This window comes from Lacerta agilis, chromosome 7 (genome assembly GCF_009819535.1).
Source record: "Lacerta agilis isolate rLacAgi1 chromosome 7, rLacAgi1.pri, whole genome shotgun sequence".
Taxonomy (NCBI): Eukaryota; Metazoa; Chordata; class Lepidosauria; order Squamata; family Lacertidae; genus Lacerta; species Lacerta agilis.
In genome coordinates, this window is record NC_046318.1 from 39141650 (window position 1) to 39168851 (window position 27202).

Sequence of the window (27202 nt, forward strand, 5' to 3'; positions counted from 1 at the left end):
ACACTTCCCCACTTCCCCAAAAGCCTTACATGTGCAGGTACAACATTTGGACAACAAGTGCTTGAGTTAGTTACAGCTTGCAGTGGATATCGACCTAGAAGTTGCCTTGCATGGAATCAGATCACTGAACCATTGAGCTCAGTACTGTCTACGCTACTTGGCAGCACCACTCCAGGCTTTCAGAGGGATATTCCCAGCTCTGTCTGGAGATGGTAGGTATTGAACCTGTCCCAAATTATTTGTTGTTTCCTGTAGGTAAATAAAACCACATGCAGATGACTGTAGAATTTATTTACTTGATTAACATGGTATTGACAAAATAGAAGTTAACCAACAGCAAGATATTTGCTTGATGAACATTGATTATATAAAGGTTTGACAATTTAATAGAAATTAGTGAGAATTTAAACAAACAAACAAAAAAGTTTAAATACTGCCAGAAAATATAAAATGTATGTAACAGGCAAAGGAAAATGCTTTATGCACATACAACCGCCATCTGACCAGTCCCCATAAATTCTTTTCTTCAAGGTTTAAAAAAATAAGCTGTTCTCTGTAACATATCTCAAAGTGTTATTTGTACAAAATAAAATCGCGGCCAATGATTCATAAGCAGTGCAATAGGCAAAGAAAACCAAACAAAATAAATAATGCAGACTATAAACTAAATAAGCTATAAAGCACCCTGTGGAATCTGTTCTACATTATTGAGATGACCAATTCAATTAAACTGGGCATTTAAAAAGGGTACTGCTGAAATACAAACGTTACCAAAACAATTTGTTGCTGGCAACAGAAAAAAGCAAAAGGAAGCAGCTCTCTTCATCAGGAATTATTGGAGGACATCTGAATAGCTTGAACTTGTGTACAAAGAGAGATGTATATTACCTGATTAAGTAAGCCACATTGTCCAACAGCTTTAATTACTCAGAAGTTCACAAATATGCTCACCATGGCTAGTGTCCCATTGTCCTTTGGAAAGAATGATGAGCCACAGTCCCGCCTCCTGAGTTTGGAGTTAAGGATTTGTCTCTGTAGTCACACTATACTTCAGAGTAGCTTAGGGTGCCCCAAAATTACTGCATGACTCTCAAGGATGATCAACCATTCCCCTCCTAGCCTCAAATCTGAGAAGGGGGCAGTTGCTTCTCTGTGTCATGCTGTCTCCTAGGCATTCCAAGTGCACCAGAAGCACAGTGCAACTTCTGCGACAATCCTGGAGACATTCCCATGCTTCTCAGCGGCACAGTACAATGGCACAGGTGATTTCCCACCACCTCCCTAGCTCCAGGAGGAGGGCAGAATTCTTTGTGTTGCACTGTACTTGAAAGTACTCTCCATCTCAGAAGAAAAGTACATCAAAAATAAACTCCAGCCCCTTTCCAAGCTTGGCAACCACAAATTGAGGGCTGGCTATTAAGTGAAAATGTGTGGGTCCCTGTTAAATTATCAAAGCATTATCCACAAACATAGGAATCAACTTTAAAAAGAAATGAGCAGAGTCTGTATTACGTGGTGTTGGTTATTTACTTACACGGTGCTTGTATTCTCACTTGTAAGGAACATTTCCTAGTTAATTAGTCATACACTTACCGTAAGTGCATTGCCAAGGTTTTAACAGATCTTTGTGAGTATCTTTCATTTATGGGGCTGTGCTCATCAATCTTTGCATCTCAGCTTTACGTATAGTTCCATACAGCTTTAAAAATGTCAAATGAGAACATACTAAATAACAATGTTTTGCCCTTGAAGACCTTCCATCCACTCAGGACAAATCTACTTTGTAAAGCTCCACTGCTCATAATCTGTACCAAAAGCAAGAGTGAGTAAAAAGATAGAAATTCACAAAGCAAGTAAATGTATGGTTATGGGTTGGATCTGATTCTGACCCAAGAGCCACTTCACACATTCTCTTTCACCAGCACAGTGGAAAAAATGTGAACACTATAATGGATGATAGTTGCATTTATCTATTTTGTTGCTGCCAACAGTGGCTTCCCAACGTGTGTGAGTGTGTGTGTGTGTATACAGCAAAATAGAAACAAGCATCATCTGCACACGACACATACATAGACGTGCAGCCTTTTAAATAAGCCCATACAACTTATTAACAGGCTAGTTTTTTAAAAATCCAGGCTATGAGGCTAGTTGCTTACATTTCCAAGTTGGCTGCAGAGGAAAGGAAGATCCCTTCTCTACAGTCAATACTAAAAAAGGCCTTCTGTCAAGTGGTATGGTGAAAAAGAAACAGAGCAATCCATCCCTCTCCCAACAGCCTATACAACTGCCGGGAAATTCTACTGCCTATGGCTTACCAGGAAGAATGGCCAATTACAAGGCTGGGTATGTAGGCTTTCCCCCTACACTAAGTGTAGTGAAATGATACGCATGAAGTAGCCCTTAGGAAGAAAACACATGAGAGAATTTCCAAGACGGCTCCAGACCCAACTGTTTGAAAATAAAACTTCCCAACGAGTCATTTTTTTGTCACCTGATGCCAGTATCCGACATTGCAAAGTAACAGCTGTTCTGCACCCTCTTCCCCATCTCAAATTGATTTGTCCTTCCAAATAACCTGAGCCTGATAGGCAGATGCCACAGGTAGGGAGGAGACAAAATGTCTCCAGGGTGTAAAAGACAACCTATTTACAGAATATACATGCCTCAGATTTACAGTAAGTTGCACAGTCCTGGCTTTGCTCCAGGTGGATACCTTAGGAATCCAATTAAATTGGTGTTTCCTTTCGCTCCTTGCTTGGCGATGGCTTCACTGGCTCCTTGATTGCCTTTGGCTGCTCTTTCGCTGCTTTTGTCTCCGGGACAGTCTCTCTTGGTGGCTGGGGCTGCTGCTGCTGCTGCTGGGATGTGCCTGCCCGTTTCTCAAGCTCTTCTTCTTCCTGCACCTGCTGCTCCGATTTTGCTCGCTGCATCTGCAAGAGCCGGAGCTGCCCTCGCAATTCAATTATGGCCTCTCGCTCTTCATGAATCGCTTGGTTCAGATGGTTGTTCTTAATCTTTATCCAGCACAAGAGGGAGGGGGGAGGGTCACTTCAGCTACAAACAGCTACTTATGCGGCTAATGAATCGTTAATAGAGCATCACACAATGTAACTTTTCCTTGGAAGGGGCACAAATATGTTCATGGGAGAAGGGTTATAAATGAGGTGCATGGAAAATCCAGTCCAGGAGGAACTGGGTATTTATAACCACAGAAGATTAAACACCGACACAAGATGCTGCTAACTCCCTCTCCACTAGAGAAGGTCCTTGCAGTAATCACAAGTTTAAAATTGTGGGTCTTTCCTCCCTAGCATTCACTGAGAAATTACATTTGTTTAGAGTCACTGTATCTTATCCTCACTCTTCCACCTACAATATGGAGGCAATAGTGACCTACCTTCGAGGTTGCTGAATGGATTACAGAGATAATACAGTAGAATCTTGGTTCTCGAACTTAATGTGTTCCAGGAGTCCGTTCGACTCCCGAAACAGTTTGAAAACGGTTCTGATTGGCTGCAGGAGCTTCCTGCACTCAAGCGGAAGCTGCGTCAGACGTTTGGCTTCTGAAAAACGTTCACAAACCAGAACACTCACAATTCGGGAGCCGATTTGTTCGGGAGCCAAGCCGTTTGAGAACCAAGGTATGAGTGTATTATGAAGCACTCAGAGTACTCTAAATCCTTTTTATTTTAAAACGTCATTTTCAAAGAGTGAAATTCTTAAAAAGTTTTGGTCAGCTCTTCAAGTAGCTTAGGTTATTTGTGTTAATTACCGTATTGATAACTAACCATCAGGTACAAAACTTGTGTTCAACTAGATGGGGAGAGCAGAGGGGGAGCCACACGGATTATATCACAATGAGTCAAGAAATTGCCTGCTGCTCACACAGGTTGGGTTTTGTAAATGTACTATACTAAGAGACAGTCCTTTGCCACTATCTAATACTGGGATTTGTTTTTTTGTGTTGAAGTAACTTGAAAAGGTTTATCGATATATCAGTAGCTAATAACATTTAGGACATTTTATATTGTAACTTGTAGGGAACAAAAACCCCATTTAGGAAATTCTGCAGGTTAAGTTATTTTGGATGCTTTACATCAGGTAGTTGATTCATATTTGTAATTTTGTATTGTTCAACTAAGTTAATTGTTTAATTAATTTGTTGGCATTCAAATTTTCCACAAGGAAGCATGCTTTGGAAGAGATGCATAGGAAGCCAGAGGATTATTTGCAGCTCCCAAACTTGAAAAATTCCTAATTTCTGCATTGGTTTTGAGGTAGTAACAAAGCAAGATATAATCCAGAGACCTCATCAACAACTCAAAAAAATTCCCATCTAAGATTTAGTTTCAGAGAAGAATTTTGTATTTCCAGTTCATTCAGTGGTTCTTTGGCAACAATCTCTCTTACGTGTTTTTATGTAGTTTTTGTGATTTCACATATTTATGTATTATTGTTAACTATATATAGTAACTAAAATAAATTCATATAATACAATCATTTCCATTAGTAATGGAGATTATGTAACTTGTGCAACTTCCTTGCCTGTGCTAGGAAGACCAGCAGAGAAGGTGTATTAAAGATTACAAAAACAACACTGTAGGAAGGGCAAGAGTCATAATTTGAAATATAAATGTGGCAATAGTACACTATAATTAAATCTTTTAAGTGTCCACCCTTCCACATATTTAATTATAATTTTAATATTTACTGAAGTTAAATAAGATATTCAAGTTATTGTAAAAGATAATGAAGCAATTAAGCATGTTTTTATATCTGAAGACACACCCAGTATTTGAAAATGTCTATTCTATACTTGTCAAACCAGTAAGGCAGCAATTCAGTTGAAATGTATCACTAGTCTTAACAACATATATGTAGTTCCAATATTGCTTTTCTATTTCCCAAGCTAAAGCAATGGAAACTAGTAAAAAGGAGTTAACCACTATATCTGCCCGCCCACCCACCCTGAAAATTGCCAGCACTATAGCAGAACTACATATATTCAAGACATTTTCAATGAAAACAACCTCATGCCTGCCAAAAAACAGGTTGTGATTCGTTAGGTGACAGAATGAGGCGTATCGGAGGATGTGTTTCCAGATGACATACACAGACCTGCCATAAATATTCTGATCCTTATCCTGATTAAACCTCTCAGCTCTACAAAAAGTTAAATGAATAAATATTTTGCAGTAGTGCAGTCTCACCTCCAGTTCTTCATTCTGCCTCTGCAAGTCTTCCAAGATTATTTGTAGCTCTTCCTCATCTTCGCTCTCACTCTCACTTTCAGAAGAATATTCTTCGGTTTCGCTTCGACCATGCTGCCGACTAAAATAGATGAGCATGTTTGGGTTTTTTAAAGCATACTTCACTGTTTGCCTAGACTGCTATACAGCATTAATCAATTGCCACATAACGGACATGATCTGGAGCACAAATACATGTTTACTGTATGGTATACTGTATATGGTGAAGTGTGACTAAACATATACTTTCAAATATTACACTTAGAAGAAGCTACTTACAGAACCACTAAAACATAGAACCACTTCGGTTAATAGGGTAAAATTCAACAGCCTGTTAAGTTTACTGGATTTTACTAAGATTCAAGCCAAAGTGTAGTGTTAGGATGATGTAGTCGAAAATAGCCAACGGGTGCAATGTAATTATCCTTCCATCACACTCCAGTATGAGCTTATTGCTTTAAAAATGTTATTTTAGAATTCAGAAAGCTTGATTCCAAAGAGGTTGTTACCTTTGAATTTCTGCTATTTCTGCTTGGAGGCGATCTATTTCCTCTTTTTCAGTGGCAATTTGTCTGCGCAAAAACTGCTCCATTGCCAGCAGTTCTTCTTGTTCTGTCAAAATCTCGTTCTCCTGCAAAAGATTTGATTACTTAAGCCTTTGGTTTATGGATCAGGAATATTACTCTGCAATTGCTACCCTTCCTTTCTTGACTAAACCCATGAACTATAGCTTCTATGGCTCCTGGGCAGGGGGTGGAGAAGGGAAGGGAAGGTTAGGATGCTGACTGGGAAAGAAAGAATAAAGCTTGCTGTGCCAAGACATCTCCCCATATAATTTTCCAGACCAAGGCATTTATCTCACCAACTGCACAATTTTATGGGAGCAAATTCAACATACTGTTTGTTCTTTACTGTACAAAACCACCATTTAGGCAGCTCTACTTCCTCTCCTGATTCCTAACCACTTGAATGCTCTCAGCTCCAGTAGAAAACTGAAGCACTACATTCCACAGAAATCCTGAATAAGCAAATGCGGGACGGGACGGCCCGGTGGAGTTTGGGCTTTACTGTATGATTTAAGCTTGACTTACCATAGTTACAGTATTTTGATAACCTTGCTCTGGACCACAATTTTTTCTTTTTATGAAGAGAAGATTGGGACATAGGAAGAATAAATGGGGAGGCGGGTGTTACTTGGGTACCTAAGGGACTGTTTTGGGGTGCATGACCAGAAATAAAAAAGAACCAAGGATGGTAAAGAATGGGCATGGGATTCCTACAGGTAGCTGAGGAACAAGCAGCATTAGTAGGGATGACCAGTGTAGTGCCAGAAATTGCAGGGACTGCTAGAAGGCAGCAATTCAGTAAATTAATCCATACAGCAACTATTGAAAGGACATCCTGTTATCTTGAATTAACAACATGTTAACTCAGAAGCCAGTGGTTGAAATCACTGTATTCCCCCTCCACTCCCAAATAGTGAGGATCCCAGGGGTCTGAGCTAAGAAGGGTCCATTTTGGGATGAGCAGGCAGTTCTACCAGCCTCATCAAGTGCTCATCAAGGTCACCAAAAACAATATGACCAAAAGGTCACCAAAAACAATAAGCATGACATCTTTCTATCCATCCCTGCCCCACCTTTCAGATGCTCAATAAGATTAATTAGAATGCACCTATAAATTAAAGTTTTGTTAAAGTAACAAAGAATTCTTAAAGTATCAAATAATTATTTCAAATATGAATGTCCGTTTCTCTCCAAGTCAGTTTGGCAACAGTTAAATATTACCTTAATGAATAGTGAAAAGGGGAAGAAGAAGAGGAAGAAAAATAAAAAATAGTGCATTCAACATCAGAAACTACCTGAGCGAGCAGAATGTTAATAACTTCTTCATTCTCATTCATTTCCTCTTTGGAAACATCCTCCTTTGAAAGGCTGGCAATCTCTCGTGCAATCTTTGTTTCACAATCCTGCATTAAAAAAATCTTGATTAATGGCCACTGCCAAACACAGCCATATGGTTAAATGAAATTGTATCTAAACAGGAGCTCACAGAGGTTTTTGTGCTCATAGTTATTATACTGAGAAAATATTTGAAGTTTTTCAAACTTCCTAAAGTAGCATTAGTGGGTCAGGTTAATCACTTGCTTTCCCTTCTAGGACAGATGGCAGTTAAATCTGTACAGCTGCTTTCGATTCTCTGTGAACAAGCAGACTGTGGGTTCCCCCAGCAGACAGATCAGTTGATTTATGCACTGTGGCAAGCAGACATTTTCACATACCTGAAGATATTGTGATTAACCACACAAAAGGCAACGGCCAATAATGCCCAAGGCAATTACAACCAAGTCTGAAAGGTAACCTTGTCAGAAGCTCAAACACCAAACTGTGAAACTGAAAGCCAGAAACTGTAAGCGTCCCAAGAGAAGAGCAATCATCTAGTGCAACATTTCTATCCCATACCTTTGCAACAGAAACTCAGCACGTTTTAGAAGTGAAATATCAGGAATACACACAATTTTATCATTATCAGATACCATACTGGTACACCAGGCCATTCATTATTACAGGATAGGGTACCAAGGATCCCAATAATGAGATCCTGGAAATCAACCATTGTTGATGTGCAGCAGTGCCCAGTGTTTAAGGAACTTGAATCCCTGCCTCTGATGCTGTGTTAAGTAAGGACAACTATGCTGGACGGCAATGGTCAAAGGGAGCCTCTTATTTAAGGATGGGGAAAAGAAGTAATATGCTGTGAGACATTTTGATCCATCAGAACTATGAACTATAAACAATCCAGCACTAGACTAGTTAAAAGCCTCCATAGCAGAAAGGAAGAACAGCTCTGTCTCCCCTGTCAGGGATAGCATGGTATTTTGATCAAGACAATGTTAGCTACTACTTCTATCACCAAAGCAAAAAACCAAATGAGGCAGCTTATAAATTATGAGAGTACTCTTCCTGTCCAATTCGCGTGGGTTACATGCAAAGAAACTCACTTGTCTTTTAGCTTCTCTTAGCTTCCTTTTGAGAGCAGTCAAAATTCTTTGCACCTCCCATAATCTCTCCTCTTTGGATAAATCTTTGATCCCCGCCTGTAGGTCTCGGTGTAAACAATTCAACAGGAATTCCTAGTAAAACACACACCATATTCAGCAACATTATTCACTTTCTTAGCTTAAAAAAACTTTTAAGAACCTAAGAAGAGCCTACTGGATCAGGCCAGCAGCCCATCCAGCATCCTGATATCACAATGGTGAACCAGATGTCAATGGGAAGCCCAAAATCAGGATCTGAATAAATTAGTAGTCTACCCACTTGTGAGTCCCAGAATAGCATTCAGAAGCATAGTGGAGGCAGAACATAGCCGTTGTGAGTAGTAGCTGTTGATAGCTGGTGTAAACCTGCCCTGTCATTCCCTCACCCCCAACATACAATTGTCTACAAAGGGAGGGGAAGCTTGAGGCTCCTTCATTTTTAGTTCTACTTTCCAGTCAAATTCTGACCTCAAATTCTGGAGCCTTCTTCACCACCTCTTTTATTAAAGAAGTAGGAGAAGCAACTCTGTAGTTGAGATGTATCACATCCTATGTTAAAACTCAAACTTATTTATTATAAAATGAAGATAATTTCTCCTGTATGATTATTTGTCTGGTCAGTATGAAATTTGCCTTGTTTCAGTGCTGCTGCCCCCAATCTATATAATAATTCAACTGAAAGAGCCAAGAAAAGTACAAGTGCACCAACCTGTCTTCTGATTTCTTCTTTGATGCTTTCCTGTGTTTCAGGCAATGCTGGCATTGTTGCCATGTTAGACCAGCGTAGAGGCTTTGTCACCCGTTTCAGAATCACATTTCCAAAGAACTCTTGAACATGTGTGAAAAACACATACAAGACACGGTTGCTGATCTGAAAAGACGTAACAGTCAAATTACTACTCGAACAGACCTAAGATATTCCTTCCTGTAACTTCCTGAACAGGCTAAAGACGCAGAGATCATGTTTAAAAATAACTGGCTGTTGAAATGTAATCATGTTAAAATCTAATGTAATCATGTTAAAATTGTGTAGTTTCCCCTAGAAAAATCACACAGTTATCTGGGCGGAAATGTAATGGCCGACTCTTTGATCCCAAACAAGTTACTCATTTATGTCAACTGTAACCATCAGCAAATAAGAATTAAGTTCCAAATTGGCTTTAATAACAACTCCAGGCTGCTGCTACTGTTTGTTAACTCCATAACTGTAAAGGCTCCAAAGGAATCTGGTAAATATGTTTTTTGTTTAAACATTGGGGTCTGACCACTTGCCACCTTCAGGCAAGGATAATTTTTTATCCAGGAAAGTCTGAGTAAATGATCTTACAGTTTTATTTTGTTTTATTTTTCCTTTAACTTTTGGCTTGGCCTGCCTTTAAGAGTAATGTGGAGTGTTTTGCTCTGCAACAGCAATACATTTTCTTCCAGTGCAACATGATCTGAAATCAATATTTGCGTTCATCTCCACTAGCCCGATATGGGAGGGATTCTGAGAAGAGGCCAAGGATGGACTAAATGACAGGTATTTCTAGGACAGTAGAAGAATCCACAAAGGGAAGTTGCAAAAACCTCTCTGACAGTCTTTCCTTTGTTCTTTCACCATGATTTGGCTTTATGATAAAACGGCACCATTGGACTTCTCTTATTTAGGCAATACCAACTGCATTGTAACACCAGTTGCTCTAGTACTACAAAACAAAAGGGAAGAAAACTCTGGCCTCTACCAATGGGAGGCTGCACCCCCTGCCTCCCAGGAAGAACACCATGGCAAACAGAAGATTAATTCATTGATCAGAGAAGGAACAGCTGCTCCAATGCTTGCTTACTTCTCCTTTTCCCATTCCTTTTATGAGATGTTGTGTCTGCAGGCAGGGACTGCCTTATCTTTAATGCACATATAGGCTTAGAAAATCTTAGGAGCTTTGGAAGTGTAAAATAACAGCGATACTATTATTCAACATTTTAATATAAATGGATTATGAAGGGGATGTGTCAAACGTGCACTTCTGATGGCCTAATCCTAATGCCCCAGTTTGATGTTCTTACATAACAGAAAACCAGAGACATCCATCTAGTCTGTTCCCACAAACTTCATAAAATTGACTAGCAAGAGCAGGTTTTTAAAAATAAAGACCCAGTGCTGTTAGCCTTCTTTGATAGTCTAATCACTGGGAAATGGATCCCAGATGAAGTGTTAACTGTATATCTTGTAATCCCAAAATGTCAGAACTCTTAGAAAGCAAAGTATTTGCTAAAATTTTAAACTGTCAATTCCAGAATCTCCAGTTGGGTTAAAGCTTTGATATGATGAGATCCTCTCTATTAAGTCTTTATGTAGTACTTTATATACCTGCAAGGTTTTTAAAAAATGCCTTTTCAACTCCACACCTATAATATTCAAAGCATAAAGTATTTTTTATCACTTGTCAGTCATTTTTAAAAACACGGGGAAGTATATACACTGAGAAGAGATACTACTGTTCATGGCCTTTAAAACTGATTTGTTTTGGAATCTAGCTGTCACATTAGTTTCCAGAAAAAATCTGGAGTCAAGGAATATATGACTTTAATTGAACTTAATCCTACATATATAACAAGATATGACAGGGTAATACCATGTTGCATTCATTTTACGTTGGCTGCTAAGGAGGAGATGGAGCAAAGCAATCAAAGAACATTACCTAATCCACATGCCCAAAAGGCATCACTCTCTCATTGGATTACATAAAAATGGCAGTGACATTAAAAAGCAAGTATTACCTAGACTTCAATTCTCAATAATTTAATTAGGAATAATTTAAATTCAAAGATATAATGGAATAAATTTAAACAACAAAAAGTATAACACTATCAAATAATTTGATTTTTGTCTTGACTTTAGTTGTTGATACATTGCACAAAAGGAGTTTCAACTGGAATATCTTGTTTAGCACTTGAACAACTGGTTTGACAGCATCATTATTCAATAATAAAATTAAAATGAGATTACTGTGATTACTCATTCTGGAAGGAGATCAACATACCGGTATGTGATCCAAACTGGGAGATCTGAAGGTAGCAGATGGTTAAGCCCTTAGTACCTAGCAAAAGTCCAGGTTCTAGTGCTTTTATGCCGATATATGTAACTTATCATATGACTAACAGTGTAGCCCTTGTGTACTCAAAAGTTAGTTCACTGTGTTCAATGGGACTTAATACCTAGAAAGTATATTTTCTGCAACCCTTTCTCATGCCTGCATGGCCAAAGGCTTAAAAATGCCAACCATTTGGGATGCCAAGATTGTAAAGACATTACTAAATATATCAAAGAAAGGATGGCTGTTTTAAGCTGCAAAAACTCAAAAAGTTGTTGCTGCTTGGTAAAGCTGGGTTTTGTTTGCATAACTTTCTTTCCTTGCAACACTAATTGAGAGAACAGAAGTAATGAATTAGAGCCATTAAAATATTGCAGGAGGAATGGTAAATTATGTATAACTTTAGGGTATGTCAAATAAACCCTCAACCAAGACAAAGATCCATTCTGTTCTAGACTTTGGAAGGCTGGGGAGGAGGACACAAAGAGAACTAACACAGTCCCAGTTTAGGAGTGTCTAACGTGGCTCCCTTGCCTGAACACCATCTGGAACTATGTGCTCTGCAGGTACCATTTTACTGTACACCTGCTCTCTGATACTTGCACACTGGTCTGGATTATGTAAGAGGGTGACTGGGTACTGCCACAAGGTCATTAAGTTTGATTTGCTGGTCCCAACCAACTATAAATGATAGCTTGGTGGACAATTATTTACATTTACATCCCCTCTTCCTCAAAACAGCTTCTATATGCGTCCTACGCAGATCCCAACTCTGCTTACCTTCAGCAACATATGGATGTAGGCAGGGATATAGAGAGAGCACAGTGGTTCTCAAAGAGTATGGCATGCCACGTTGGTGTGGCAGGAAAGGATAGCAAATGTGGCGGGAAGATTCAAGGACAATCAAATAAACATCTAAACATTTCAGTGTAGTATAGTAAAGCATCATAATATATATTTTTATTTGCAGAATATGGACAGATCTTTTCAAAACGAAGCACTGCTAGTTGTTGCTTCTTTTTGTGTCCCAATGTATTTCTTATCAATTAAAAATTCAGTGTGGCAAGAGCAGATTATTATTTTGAAATTGGCCCAGAGAAATAAGTCTGAAAACTACTGATATATATACAGTATATTGATATATATATATAGAGAGAGAGAGAAGTAGGGAAAGAGAGAGCCTATTATGCATACCTGAACAGTTGGGCTGAGTACTATGGAAATGTTCTGTATATTCATTTTTGTTTCTAGCTCCTTTGCAATTACATGGTCCATGTGCACAATCAGCCAAGAAATTAGGAGATAGTTACACTCTGGTAGTTCTTTCAGGAGACGCTGGCACTCCTGCAATTTCTCAACCTCCAGGCTCTTCCCACAAGCATCTTCAAAGCGAGGCATGAGCTCTTTGGTAAGCAAGTTCTCAGGCAGTTCACGCAGATACTGCTTCAACAAGCTGGCTACAGTGTTAGGCTCATACTCCTCCAGGTTGGGGGATTCTTCTCGGTCGTATGCTGCTTTTAGCTCATCCACCTTTGATTTAATTCCTTAAAAAAAAAATTAGAATGATTTCACAAAATAATTCCAAAAACAAACAAAAATAGAGCAATCACACATTTGAAGCACTATTTCCATTTTGCAAAGTCAAAAAACACTGAGGAATGTACTCAAGTAAGTTTTATTCAGAGCAGACCCATTGAAATTAATGGACCTACCTTAGTTGCGTTCATTAATTTCAATAAGTCTGTTCTCAGCAAAACTTTGTTGAATACGGTACTACTCTGGGCTCTTAACTCAAGAAATAACACTACAGCATGCTGACTGCAGATAAGGGTGTGGTGTACAATGGAAGAAGGAAGGAAGGAGCAGTAGGCTGCATCTGCATGGCTTAGCACTGCATGGATGAGCCAGAACAAGCCTAAGCAGAACAAACCCACAGCTTGACACCAGCTTGTTATGAAACTTGCCAGTTTGTTTTAAATTAGAATCCTTGTTTCAAATGTAGTAACGATCCAGGATTCTGTGAAACTAAACTCTGCCAAAATGCACCTCAAGACTATGACGGAAGAGAATGATGCATACAAACCTGACAAGTCACTCTGACTCATCCTTGGGTGTTAAACCATAGTTTAACACACCCATGATCTGATGTGTCTGATGTGATGTACACTATCCACTTGCAATCCTTATTTCTATGAACCCACCTGGTCATCACAGGCCACCAAAATTCCATGCAGGCAAGTGCATGGAATTCTATGCTGGTGAATGAGCGCACTGGTGGAGGAGAGACAAACTTTTATGCTGTCCTCTGCCAGCGTGTTCGGTTTCCATACTAGCCACAGAAGAAGGAAAGGCACAGAAATGCAAAAGGCTTAAACACCCATCCACACTACAGTCATACCTCGTGTTGCGCACGTTCGGGTTACGCACCTCCGCGACCCGGAAGTACTTTGCGGAGCGCGTGCAACGCGTGGGTGCGCAGAAGCGTTCTGCGCACTTCGCGCATGCACAAAACCCGCAAACTTCCAGGTTTTTTCTTTTTGTTCATTCGTGTTAAGTACGCCCAGGTTACGTGGCGCGACTTGGAACGGATCACGTACGTAACACGGGGTACCACTGTACTAGTCTGCTAAGAGGAGGGGGTTTCCCTCCTCCATGGCCACCTTGGAAACTAGCAGGTTAGTAAAAAATTAAATAAAACAAGGTTACAGGATACCAACTTTTATGGACTTATTTACAAGTCAGTTATAATCAGAGTACTTTACTTCTCTGGATTGTTCAGACTTGCCTGAACACTTTCCAATGCTTGCACAAATTCCCTTTCAAGCTTAAATTCCAAGCGGTATCCATATCTACTACCCAGAGAAGGACAGTTTACACTGTCATGGTCATACTGTAGCACAGCCTGGCATAGTAAAGGATATAAACCTATGAACCTCAAAGATCATAAAATTATACTTCTGCAAGAGAGAGTGACATAGTGTCAATAAAAGTGTGGCTATGATTTCATATTTATGTATCACTAATGTGCAATGTTTGCACTAAATATCTCTTCAAAATATTTACTTCCTCTGCAGTTTTGTCTTTAAATTCCGCCTTGGAATTTGCATTTCAGTTCCTGTCAAAACAGCTCGTGCTTTGCATTTCGATCACGGGCATGATGCCTCTCACAGGTGGCATTCACAATTCAAAATACAGCTGTATAATTAAATAAATGACTTGAATCATTGTTACTTTTATGTGGATCAAGGGTTACACAACTACCATGGCTGCTAATTATCTTGGCATTACCACCGGGGTGTTTTCTTCAAATCCAAGCTAAATCCTGAACTGCTATTGCAACATTTCCCCTGTTTTTTCAAGATACCAGCTAATGAGGACTTTGTGTATAAATTCCATTTGGAAGAAAGTCAAAATGAAAGTGTAGCAGGAAAAAACAGCTGAAGAATATGTTCTCTCCCCACCGTATGCCACTTGACAAACCACTATTTTACTTGCTAGCACTGAATCTTTTATACAACATAATTAAAAATATATAGCAAACAACTGCAAGGTTCTTAACATCTCTGATTAAGTTATATTCTCACAGTCCTCAAGCTACTTACACCACTATATACACCATTATACATACTGAAGTCACTACTCCAGAGCAAGCGTTGTGAGGAATGCAGTTGGGAAGTGCCATGTGCCAATTTTCTCTTTCTATCACAAAGACTGAACCATGTTGTTGTTTTCAATTGCTGTACTCAGCAAGCAGGTTGTGGCAGATGGCTGAGGAAACCGCTTGGAAATCAGTGCCACTCTAGGGAAGCATGACTTTAATGGATCTGATAAAACACTGTGCCCTCAAATGCAAAAGACTAGATTTGCTAATTTACGGCATAATCTTATGTGTTCATTGAAAATGAAATCCAGTCAAATTCAAAGGGCTTACTTCTAGGAAACTGGGCATAAAATTTGCAGCCTTAATTGCAGCGGTAATATATGTAATTTGTTGGGGGGGGACCAGAATCAAGCAATTTATAAATTTTATGAACTAAATAGATAAATAAAATGCACATTTACCCAGGAGCAAGCACCACTGAACACAAATGGCAGATGTATATAGAACTGTGTCTAACTTCTTGAACTTTAATATGTATAAGCAGGGTAAATACTTTTTCAATTATACCTGCTTATCAGCAATCCTTCCAGCCTTAGAGCTAGCCTAAATTCAACAGCAGCTAAACACATTTGGTTTTAGGAAGCTGCAGGCATTTACAAAGTCACATGAAGTTTTGGGCAATGTGAAGGTGGAGAGCCCCACCATGCCCTTTGGGTCAAAAGACAGGAGGCAAAGCAGAAGAAAGCTACCTTCAGTTGGGCCACTATACCTGAAACTCTGTAGATGCCTTCACATTTCATGCCATATTTCTCTACGTAATCTATACATTCCCGGAAAACTGCTGGCAGGCGGATGCCATCATACAACATGGTCCTTTCTGCTGCATCTGCCAAAGGGATACCAAACACAGGGCGAGGACTGGGAATATCCACCTGCAGTATTTCTGCCTCTTGAGCTGGCTTCTTCTTCTTCTTCTTCTCTTTCCACTGTTTCACAACATCCGCTGCTGTCAAGTCTTTAGATTTTTTCTCTTTATGTTTTTCCTCCTTGTGCTTGTCCTCTTTATGTTTTTCATCTTTGGGTTTTTCTTTTATCTTAAAATCTTTTTCCTTCTTTTTGGAGAAACTTGGCTTCTTGAAAACGTGGATCCCTTTGGAGCGCTTTAACTTGGAGGGGCTTTCAGCTTCATCTCCAGAGCTGTCTTCCTGGAAGGCTGCATAGCCTTCCGCTGTTAAGAGAAAAAGGAAGCTATGAAGGAGGGAAAATATCAAATGCATAATCTACCTAGGAAAGCCAAAAGGCAGAAAAATGCTCAGCAATAATGTGCTACATACACATATTTGCAGAATTATGCAGGACTTGGGAGACAATTCTGATGTATATTCTTCCCCTGAAGAATGTATATGAATTTTAAAAATTATTATTCTGGTATGAAAGCTCCATACACATTTTTCAGGAGGGATACACAAGCAGAATCACTTGATTACCTGCTGACAACAATATTCAAAAATGTCTGGTTTGAAGTTTAACTCCAACTTACAATGCAAGCCTAAGCCAAGGCTTGAATATCCCATTGTGTTCAGTGGAGTTATTCCCTAGTAAAGTAAACTTAGTACTGCCACCTTAATATTTTTCATTGTTTCCTCCTAAAGTAAAATGTAACATCAAAATCAATACAGAACTGATACTGTAAAGTGATATGAACAGCACGTATCTATCTGCTTATCCTAAATCTTTAGCAATATTCCAGGATCTGCTGTAGACTCTTGTAAAAAAGCAGAATGTGCAGAGAATCTTGAACTTTGTATATGATTCAGGCCTATGTGATTTTACTTGGGTAGACACTTGCATCCTGTTGCATGAATTTTCCAGTTTGGTTACCATTTTCTAAGATGGCCAACAGGCAAACTGGGATATGTGATAATTTATGAATGAGCGCATCTATAAAGCTCATTATGGTGGCAAAAGAGTTTGTTAAACAAGATGAGTAGAAGAGCTATTGCTAGTCTCTATTACCACCAGGAGGGTCTAGCGGATAAAAAGCAGAATATGAGCAGGAAGACTCAGATTCAAATCCGTGCTAAGCTTTGGAAATTTAATGGATGCCATTTGGCTGGTAACCATATCTTAGTCTAACCTACCTCAACAAAGTTATTATAAGGATTAGTGTGTGTCTGTGTGTAGGTGAGGCATGTACACTGTCCTGCCCTTGGTTCCTTGGAAGAAGAGTTGTATGAAAGTAAAGTTAATAAAATTATTTAATAACCAATGCAATCAGAAACAATATTCAAACAACACACATTTTTCACTAATAAATGGAAATAATTTTTGAACTTTCATTTGTTATTTAAGAAGCATCATAACAAAGTTGTTCATACTTGCAAAAAGTATAGAAACTTAGTTAGAACTTCTTGAACTTGCACATTTTTAATTTTCATCATAAATATTAATTATAAGAATCATTATTATTAAGCTTGGAATGTCAAAAATATATGTATTCTTGCAGTGAATATAACACACTGTCATGGCATCAGTTCAACATCTTTGCAAGCGCACCTGAAGATCAACCTGCAAAAAATACAAATAATACAATCCTGCTGTATTAAAATGAGCAAGAGCTTTGCTACTGACTTCAATGAGAAGTGGGTTGCGTTGCAAAAATCACTAAGTTAACTGCTTGAAATAAAAAGGCTAGACCAGATATTCTAGGCAAACCAGATATTCTACAATATAAAAAATTAATGTACGTAGGCACAACCTCTAAAAAGAAATAACTTACTTTTCAGTTCCATGGGCAAAGTCGTCCCAATCATCCTGACAAATCACTAACTACATGTGCCCATTTGGATTATGTAAACTGCACAAGAGAGTTCAATTCCACAGCCATAAGACAAACAAAGCTTTTGCTGCAAATTATCAGGTGCTTTACTTTGCTGCCTCTGAAATAAATGCACAGGAGTCCAATAAGCTACACCTCTTCTGCAACTAGCCCTGCCTACCCTGTAGGGAAGAATAAGAAAGTAAGTATCTAAAACACACCCAACACTTATTGCAGCACATATGCTAAGACAGAGGAGGAAAGGGCTAAAAAACAACAACCCTGAACTAAACTTGATAGAGAACCTGCTAGAGCATTGGTTCCCAATTAGCTAAGTATTGTGCCTCCCCTGTTTTTCAAAAGCCAAGCCGTGGACCCTACTTTTGAAAATTTTGATATATTTATGGTAGTTTTTATGTGAACGGTGCCCTGGGTGAGTTATGCAGATCCACTATGCTAGAGCGCTGAAGTGATATTCCAGCATGAATGGCATGCCCAAAACTAACAAACAAATTGCGCAAAAAGGACAATTGGGACTTTAAGGAAGAATGGGAACTTTTTACAAACTATTTGAAAAAAACAACAGAGACTTAGAATCACTGGCAGGATTTGAATAAACATACACAAACTTTATTAGCGGAAAATGAATTTGAATAACAGGAAAATAATCTTTACAATTGTACAATATGCAGAAACAGTTAAGGGAGCTGGGGGAAATCCGGGGGGGGGGAGGGAGGGAGAGGGGGAAAGGGGGAACAATGTAATTGGCTGTATTGTTGATAATTTGTATGGATTTAAATTTCCTTAATAAAATTTTTACAGCATGAATGGCATGCCACCAAAGTGGGGATAAGAGCTCTGTATCCACAGATTTGGAACTAGAATATATGGCCCATAAACAGACTGCCATGGTACAGCCTTTAAAAAACATGCTCAATGAAGAAGAAAATAATGTTTTTCCGGCCTTTGATTTTTTAAAAAAATGATTTACTAAATCCCAAATTCTGACTTTTAACTTCTCTGTTATGAGAAGACCCTATCATTGTCTCACTAAAGATGGGATTTGGGAACTGCCTCAGTTCAGTAAAGACCTGACCCAACATCCCCAGATTAAAAGATCCCTGATTGGACCAATGGCCCTTCTTTCCAGCAAGTATTCCACTATATCATATCTCTATTTAACCTATTCCTTTAGCTCAACTGTATGTCCCAAATCCTTTCTACAAATCGGCTTTCTTTATCTCTTGCCTTCTGCTACGCCCTAGGACCAAGAGTAATCAAGCCTTGACCCAACAGTTGCAGTCCTGCACTAAAAATAAAATCCAAAATGACTTAGGGAAGCACACTTACTTTTGGAGTAAGCGCCACTGAACATGGTGGGATTTATTTCCAAGCAAACATTCATAGCCTTCTGCTCTAAGAAACTCTAATTCTTCACATTACTTCAAAAACCAGCAGGCAAATAAGAATGCTGCCACTTTTAAAAGAAGGGGGGTGGGGAAACCACTTGAAGTCTGAAATTCTGGGCTCTCATATTTGTTTAAAATATTTAATAAATAAACAGCAATTGAAATATTAGACCCATAATTTGAAGCTAAGCATCTTGAGTTTTTCTGAATGCCTACTGATACTTCTGTATACACAAAAATATAACAGCATCACAGTACAGAACAGAATGTTCACCATAGATCAAGGCACCAAGATAAAATGTAACTTTTCAAACAATTCAAACTTTGATTAACCAATGTGTCTTGCAATCAAAGTTACCCCAAAATACAAAAAAATGGAGGACTAGTAATGCCTAAAAATGTATTATCAAGCAGCCATTCTGACAGCTATGGTACTTGTAGAAGGAGAACAGATAGTAGTAGAATTAGCACTGAAACAGTGGATGTGGATAAAAATGCCAAAAGCCGTAACTCCCAATATAATTAGAGAAGCAATTTCAGAACTTTTGGACAAGGCTTAGAAAACAGTTGTCTTTGGAGATTTACTGCTAATGCCATTTTTTTGCAATAAATTTATTTTCAGATAGCTAGACAATACATGAATCTGTCGCAACAGAAACCAAAGGGAGCAATTAATGTCAACAATTTTAAATGAACAGAAGATCGATTCATCAGTCTTTAGTTATCCACACATTAAACACAGAGAAGGCAGGTTGGATGGCAGTAATGGCCACAGTATGCACAGGGCTGGGAGAAGGTATTGCTGCTATCTCCCCCTTGCAATATTTAATTGTTTAATCATTTGCACCTGCAAATGCCAAGGAAAAAAGTCCATTTGCAAGCAAGGTTTCACACCAAACTGCACCTGCAAATGAACAGCTTCAAGGGGGCTTTTAGAACCAATAAGCTGATCTGCCCCAACCACCTTAAAAAGAGGCCCATTTTCAGCCCAATTTCTGATCCAGCCCTTGGGCTGAAAATGGTTCCCCACCTGTTTTAAAGTGAGGGCATTAGATTCAGACTGTAATTTCTTTAGCTTAAGAAGCCAAGATATGAATGAGTATCGTACACTTGCAGAGAGCTGTTTTGCCACTCCCTTTGCATGAGCAGGCAAGTAAGTCAACAAGTTTCAATTAACAAGGGTTTCCCATTGTTTCCAAACCAGGAAACTACACTTAATGCTTACAAACAAGCAAGGAATACTAAGGCACTGTTTAAAGTTGGCTTAATATCCTGGTTTGTTTGGAATTTGTTAACCATAGTTTCCCAGTACAAACCTATCAGGAAACTATAGGAATTATTTCCAGGCTTATTTCTGGATCATAGGAAAGGACTGAGGTGGTTCCAAGAGGCTTGATCATACCTCAGTTAATTATGAGATATGATAGTCAATACACAGCCATGATGTCACTGCTGCAATTTGGAAATATTTTTATAGTCCTCATTTAGATGTCATGAAAGCCTTAGCAGATTTATAAATAATCTTAAGACTCTGATGGATAGGAAGGCATCACATAACAAAATATTTGGTTAGAATTAGCACAGATTTTATAGCACCTTATGCCTTACGAAACATTTACATACTAAAAAAAACAACCTATAACACTTATGAAATACATTTACACTTGTGGTGCCACACACATTGATAACTAAATGAATAAATGATATAAAGGACTACAGTATAATCACATCTTGCACAGTGGTTACACTCTGGGGATGGTGCATATACTCAGACCACCCCCTTGACCATACTTACCTTCTCGAGCCAATGTGCCAAGTGGACCTTATACCCAAGGAAGACAGAGAGCTTTTGAGCTCTTTGCCTTGCTTAACGGGCAAGACATGCTCAGCTTGTGGTCTCTGTGATGCTCTTGCGAGATCTGGTGGGGGCATCCACATTCCCACAAGATCTTGCAAGAGCATCCCAGAGCTCGCACACTGAGCAGGACTTGCCTGGTAAGCAAGATGGAGAGCTTAAAAGCTCTTTCTGCACTGGGAAAACCCAGCACAAAAGGAGCTTTTAAGTGTGCAATTAATTTGCGCCATTTCAACTGGCCTGCTTTCAACTGCGCAAGGCTGAAATCACACTCGTTAACTGTGCATAAGATGTGATCGTGCTGTATATTAAAACACATGCACACAAGTATTGAGTCATGAAAAGCAAACCGTAAGACAGAAGTGCCTGGTGTGCTCTGGTCCATGGGGTCACGAAAAGTCGGACACAACTAAACAACAACAAATACTAAAAAGCACACTAGTAGCAAACAGATTGGAAGAGAAGGACTACCTACTTCTTTTCTCCTTCTTTTTAAATTTTCCTTTCTTCTTCCCATGTTCTTTCTCATCATCAGACACAATTTCTGGAGGCTCATGCAGGCTGTCATGAGGTGGTGATGGCTCACCAGTTCGATATAAGCCAGGGAATTTTGTTGGGCTGATTTCTTCAGAGCTCGGGGTCCGAGCAAGACTCCCGCCATGCTCTACTCTGCGGTGCTCACTGGGGCTGCTGGTGGGAGGCAGGAAGCACTCCGTCATTCTTACTCTCTGGCACCACAGCAGAACAATATCCTGTTACCTATCCATTATGCCTGCAATAAAAATAACACAGAGTATCGATGCAAAATACTATTATAGTGAAAGAAACTGCTTTCAATACAGCTCTATATGTATTACATTCAATTTCACAAAGAATTCATCACATGATATAAGCAGGACTACTCATGTTATCACATACATTCAGGTTCAAGTTTAGAAATCTGAAATTCAACTGCAACCATGAAGTACAATTTCAATTTTTAGAATTTGTTAAGTTGAGTTCAGTCCAGTATTTTGGCTATGATTGGTATGTACCCAAACAGATACAGAGAGAGAAGCAATTCAATGCTACTTCATTGGGAACTTTCTACTAGAGGAGTAGTCATGTAATCTGTGGTGGCCTAAAGCTTATTTTGGAATATACACCCCCAAGTTTCTGATTCTCTTTTACATATTTTGGTTATTACTGGCAATGTATATGTTAAATAACAGAGCAGAGGCTACTGTGGAAACATTTTAAAGCTTACAGTTGGGCATAATTTTATGGATGTAGATGCCATGGTTCATGAGATAGGAGAATGACAATGGCTATTTTGGAAAATGACTTTTGCAACCTAGGGTTTTTCCATTCCAAATTATATCTTCTATGTCATCCAAGTAGAAACTTCAATCAGTAATGGACTTTCCTGTAGAAGTCTATTACAGCAAAAGGATTATGGATCAGATGGAGAAATCTGACATCCATTTTCGACCTGAAGCAAACTGCTATTTGACAGTAGTTTGACTACTCTATCCTGTTAGCCCTGTTATGTATTTAATTTTTTTAAATTGTGTGCTGCCTTCCACAAGCCTGGAAAGGCAGAGTACAAGTACTTTAAAGAAAGCAATACACACAATGCAATACAATGTTATCACAGCACAGCGTGGCTAATGTGATGTTGGCATGACATACATCAGACAGAAAATTCACCAGTCATCCTCAGCCTCACAAGTGCACTTTTGTTTGCAAGTGGTGAAGTATTATCTAAGGATTTCTATAAGCCTTGTTTGAATCTCTTGCCTTAGCTAACCTTGCCGTAAGACTGACTTGCAGTTATGCAAAGAACACTCTGTTCTCTCTCAGCACTAAAGTTTATCATGTGTAGACTATACACTGGTAGAACATGTTGTTATTTCTAAACCAGAATCATAGCATAAAAATTATCAGGACAACTTGTAACTCCCATGTGAATCACTCTCTTGCCTACTATTGCTAATGAAAGTCCTATGAAGGTCCTCCAATTAAGTTGCACAGCCAAGAGCAAGTGCCAAACCACCAGTGATGCAACACCTTGGAGATTTAGATAAGGAAGGAGTATGAAGCCATAGAGTTTATCTCTCTCTCTCCTTCCACACCACTGTTACAACCAAAATTGAATCCCCTTAAAATTACTTCAAAATAAAAATGGGAGATACCATCATAGATGCCATGTCTCTCATGCAGTTTTGGCCCTGAATCAAACAGCTACTGCTACCTAATCAGAAGATGACTCATTCTGAAAACATAGCCTTGCATTTCAGAATTGAAGTTTTCTCAGCTAAAGCTGCAATCCTAGACATAACTGAACAGAATTACTTAGCCCTCAGTAAATATGTACTGAATTGAGCTTCATGAGTCAAAACTTAAACCACTTGGCCCTGAGTAGTCCCACTGACCTTGAATGACTAAAAGCTAGAAAAGTGTCCATAAGGTGCCTTTAACTGTAAGTTGCTCAAAGGGAAGGAATACAAAGAATCTATGTACTGTATCATAAACAAACCTGATCTGACCCATGTCAGGTTCCTATTTTGTTAACAGCACAGCTGCAACTCTTCAAGTCCATACACAATTTGCTTTTTATGCAGTTTATTAGCAAACATTCAGACAAAGTATAACCTTTATCGTAAGTTCATTTCAAAGTCATGGCACAATAAATAACAAACACTGAACAGTTCCGCTCTCCCTGGTGTTGAAATGTTCTGGGAAACTCTTTCTTATTCCAGATTCCTCAGTTGCTGAGCCACAGCTAATATCATGTGTCCACACATTCTCAAATCTAGCAGCATGTTTGCCTCAATAAAAAAGGAAAAAAGCTTATCTGGATGAACAATTCAATTAAATTTAGAGAGAAAACTAAGCACATATGTATCTCCCACTGAAGTCAGTGGGATCTAAAACTGAATTGTGGCTAAAACAGGCTGGGTTACACCAAAAACTATGAATGGGGAGATCACTGCTTTCCACAGCTTTGAGGAGGCATTTGATTTGTGACATCTGTGCAGAGGTTCATATTTTTTGGCTGACCTTAGCTGCAAAGCCAAAAATTATGGTCATGAGGTTCCTGCCCCTTCCCTGCTATCTTCACCAAAGCTCATTGAAGGAGTACTATTATGGAAAAGCAGTCAGAGAAGCTCCCTGCCAACCTTTCCTAAAGGAAAGAGAAGTGGGGAGAATGGTAGTTTTTGCCTGATGCTTAGCAAAGGTTCTCTGATAACAACAAAAGTTTTAAAATGCTATTTCCCCTTCTCTTTTCCTTGAAACTCAGGGCATGAAATCTGTTTTGATCGCAGTGGTCGGTATACTAGCACAGAACAAGCAATGTAGATATGATATGAGATACAACACAGAACATGGGACTTCCAAATCAGTCACTGATTGGTGGAAGAAAAGCTTTCACTGTGAACCAGGAAGGCAAGTTTGAAAATGCTTTAGCATGCTTTAACAATCTTCAGGATGGGGTTGCTTGCACTATTCAAGCTGTATTTACATATACACAGCTTGATTTAAACACTCCTGCTGCAGAACTGATTTTCCTCTGTTACTCAAATATTACCAGAGCTGCGGAAGATCCAGCCATGGAGCAGCTGCAACCATGTAGCTTGGGTAAATATATAACCAGCCTACAATTCGAAGCACTTCCAAAACCTTTAGGGAAACTGTAGCCACCTATACAGAGAACAATTCCTTGTGTTAACAAATACACCCAACAGGACACATACCAAAGGAAACCATTCTTAGAGAGAGTTCTTCGTGGTCCTAAAGGATATTAGCAGCTGCCTTTTCCCAAGCTAGACCAATTGTGCCTGAACAAGGACAGTCCTGTCTGACAGTAGCTCTCCAGGATTTCAGAGAGAGGTATTTTAAAACGTTTTTTCTTTTACAAGACGCACTGGTATCTTCAGCATTTGCTCTGTTGATAATAACAAGCATTCTGTGTGACCAATACAATTACGAGCATAGACACAAATCTAGAAATCTTTTAAAATATATTACAGTATTTGTTTCTTCAACTAATCCTGGTATGTTATGGTTTTCATTAAATACAGAAACTAAAGTATGTTATAAAGTGGTTAAGAGCTGTAGACTCATAATCTGGTGAACTGGGTTCGCATCTCGGCTCCTCCACATGCTGCTGCTGGGTGACCTTGGGCTAGTCACACTTCTTTGAAGTCTCTCAGCCCCACTCACCTCACAGAGTGTTTGTTGTGGGGGAGGAAGGGAAAGGAGAATGTTAGCCACTTTGAGACTCCTTCAGGTAGTGATAAAGCGGGATATCAAATCCAAACTCTTCCTCTTCTTCTTCTTCTTCCTCCTAAAGAAGACCTCCTTAGATCTCGAAGTGTTTGACAACTCCCACCCTGTCACAAATATCCCCTTTTGGGGGTAAGGTGTTTGAGAGGGGGCTGGCAGACACTCTTAGAGGAAGCTGGTGATACTGACCCATTTCAGTCTGGGTTTGAGCCTTGTTTGGGGACAAAATCATCCTTGGGTGTCCTGATAGATGATGTCCTTCAGAAGCAGGACAGACCTTGTCGCTCTTGCTTGGTCCCTCAGCAGCTTTTGATACTTCTGACTAGGGCCATTTCTGTGTTGTGAATTGGTGGCACTGTGTTGAAGTGATTCCACTCATACCTAAGGGGCTGGATTTGGTAAATAGCATTAGGGAATTAGGTTTTTCCCCTTTGGCAGTTGTACCGTGGGGTGCCAGAGGGTGCTTTTTATCCCCAATTCTGTTTGATTTCTGTTTGGCTGCTGACACATATAAGAGCTTCTGTAATCCTTTTTTAATTTTTTTTAAATCCCCATTTATTTCTGCAAATCTAAGTAATTAAGACAGGGTACATGGAAGACTGCAGCAGTTACTCCCGCAAAAAGAAAAACCATTACATAAATACATCCTGAAACACAATAGTTGCCACTGTATTCCCATTTAATAAGTTTACTGGATCCTACAACCAGGATGCTTGCGAATGGGGGCTTGCTGGCTGCTGTTTAACATCATTAATTAGTTATCTTTTAACCATCCTGCCATAGTCTCAAAGGGGCAGGTTTATGCATTAAGAGAGTCCACATAAGTAGTCACTGTGAGCATTAAGCGGGCAAAAGTGGGTGGGGGAATGTGAGTGGAAGATACTTGGACAACGCACGTTTACTTAGAGGTTAACCCCACTACATGCAAAGGGCCTTTTTAACATGTTAAGTGTGCATAGGATTGCAACCTGAACCATTTGTTGCAGAGTATTCATTTATTTCATAAAATTTATACACCGCTTGATTGCAACTCCCTCCCCCCGCCCAAAAAAAATCCTCAAAGCGGTTGATAATGTCGACGTGGCTTGCATCGTTTTCATCCCAGCCGCAGGGTGTGCCAATATGCCAACACCCCATTCAGTAAACCTGAGGAGAAAAAGGGAGTGGCAGTCTAAGACCCAACCGGGCCTCAGTCACAATGCGCCCCAAGGCGCTAGGGGGCGCTGCACAGGCATGCTAGCGCATGCGCGCCGCACAGAGCGCTTCAGTTAATGCCCTTCTCCCACAGCCTCGGCCACATTTCCCTCCCTCACCCCATTCTCGAAGGCAACGGAGCTGATGTGAGGGAAACCCGTGTCGGGTGGGAAGTCCTCACGCGCAGGAGCATGGCCCCAGCACTAACCTGAACGGGTTGGTGGGGAGCCCGTCGCTGGCACGACGGCTGTGCTGAGCTTGGCTCCTCTTCGGCCTCATCCGGGCCCCGCTCCGCGCCCCATCCCGTCGCCGCCCGCTTACAAGGTCGGGTATGGGGAACAGGAGGCAGTTTCGAGGCGCATGCGCGAACGCCCTTCTCTTCTCCTCCCCCGCTTCTCTGGCCTGTTTCTTGCAGCCCTTTGGCTACCGAGGGCAGAGGCCGGAATTAGGTAGCGCACGCGCATGACGCACAGGGAGGGGCCGTCGTAGTAGCTGAGGGAGCGAGCTTTCCAAGAGGAGCGGAGAAGGGAGTCTGCGCCTGCGCACTTGTTCTCCCTATTTTTATATAACTGGTAGAAAGTCCCGCCTGCCTTTTTCGGTTTGATGCATTTTGGGAGATGTAGTCTTATGGGGGTGTGTGGAAGCGAAGGGATGGTTTGAGCTGGGAGCACGCATGCGCATTGCATAGGCGTC

General features: G+C 39.9%; 1 protein-coding gene across 2 annotated transcripts; it reads right to left on the reverse strand.

The window, feature by feature from the left end:
• Positions 1-274: 274 nt before the first annotated feature.
• Positions 275-26998, reverse strand: RALBP1 (ralA binding protein 1). 2 transcript variants are annotated; one of them, XM_033154900.1, is made up of 10 exons: positions 26718-26998; positions 21522-21818; positions 15734-16192; positions 12558-12907; positions 8999-9160; positions 8251-8382; positions 7111-7218; positions 5759-5880; positions 5211-5331; positions 275-3014 (listed from the first exon to the last, which is right to left on the reverse strand). In XM_033154900.1, exons 2-10 carry the CDS (start codon positions 21763-21765, stop codon positions 2727-2729), a joined length of 1986 nt encoding a protein of 661 aa, XP_033010791.1. In that variant the 5' UTR covers positions 21766-21818; positions 26718-26998; the 3' UTR covers positions 275-2726. The 2 variants fall into 2 exon arrangements, with proteins under 2 accessions (XP_033010791.1, XP_033010792.1); XM_033154901.1 differs by lacking the exons at positions 21522-21818; positions 26718-26998 and adding an exon at positions 17744-17895.
• Between the last annotated feature and the right edge of the window lie 204 nt (positions 26999-27202).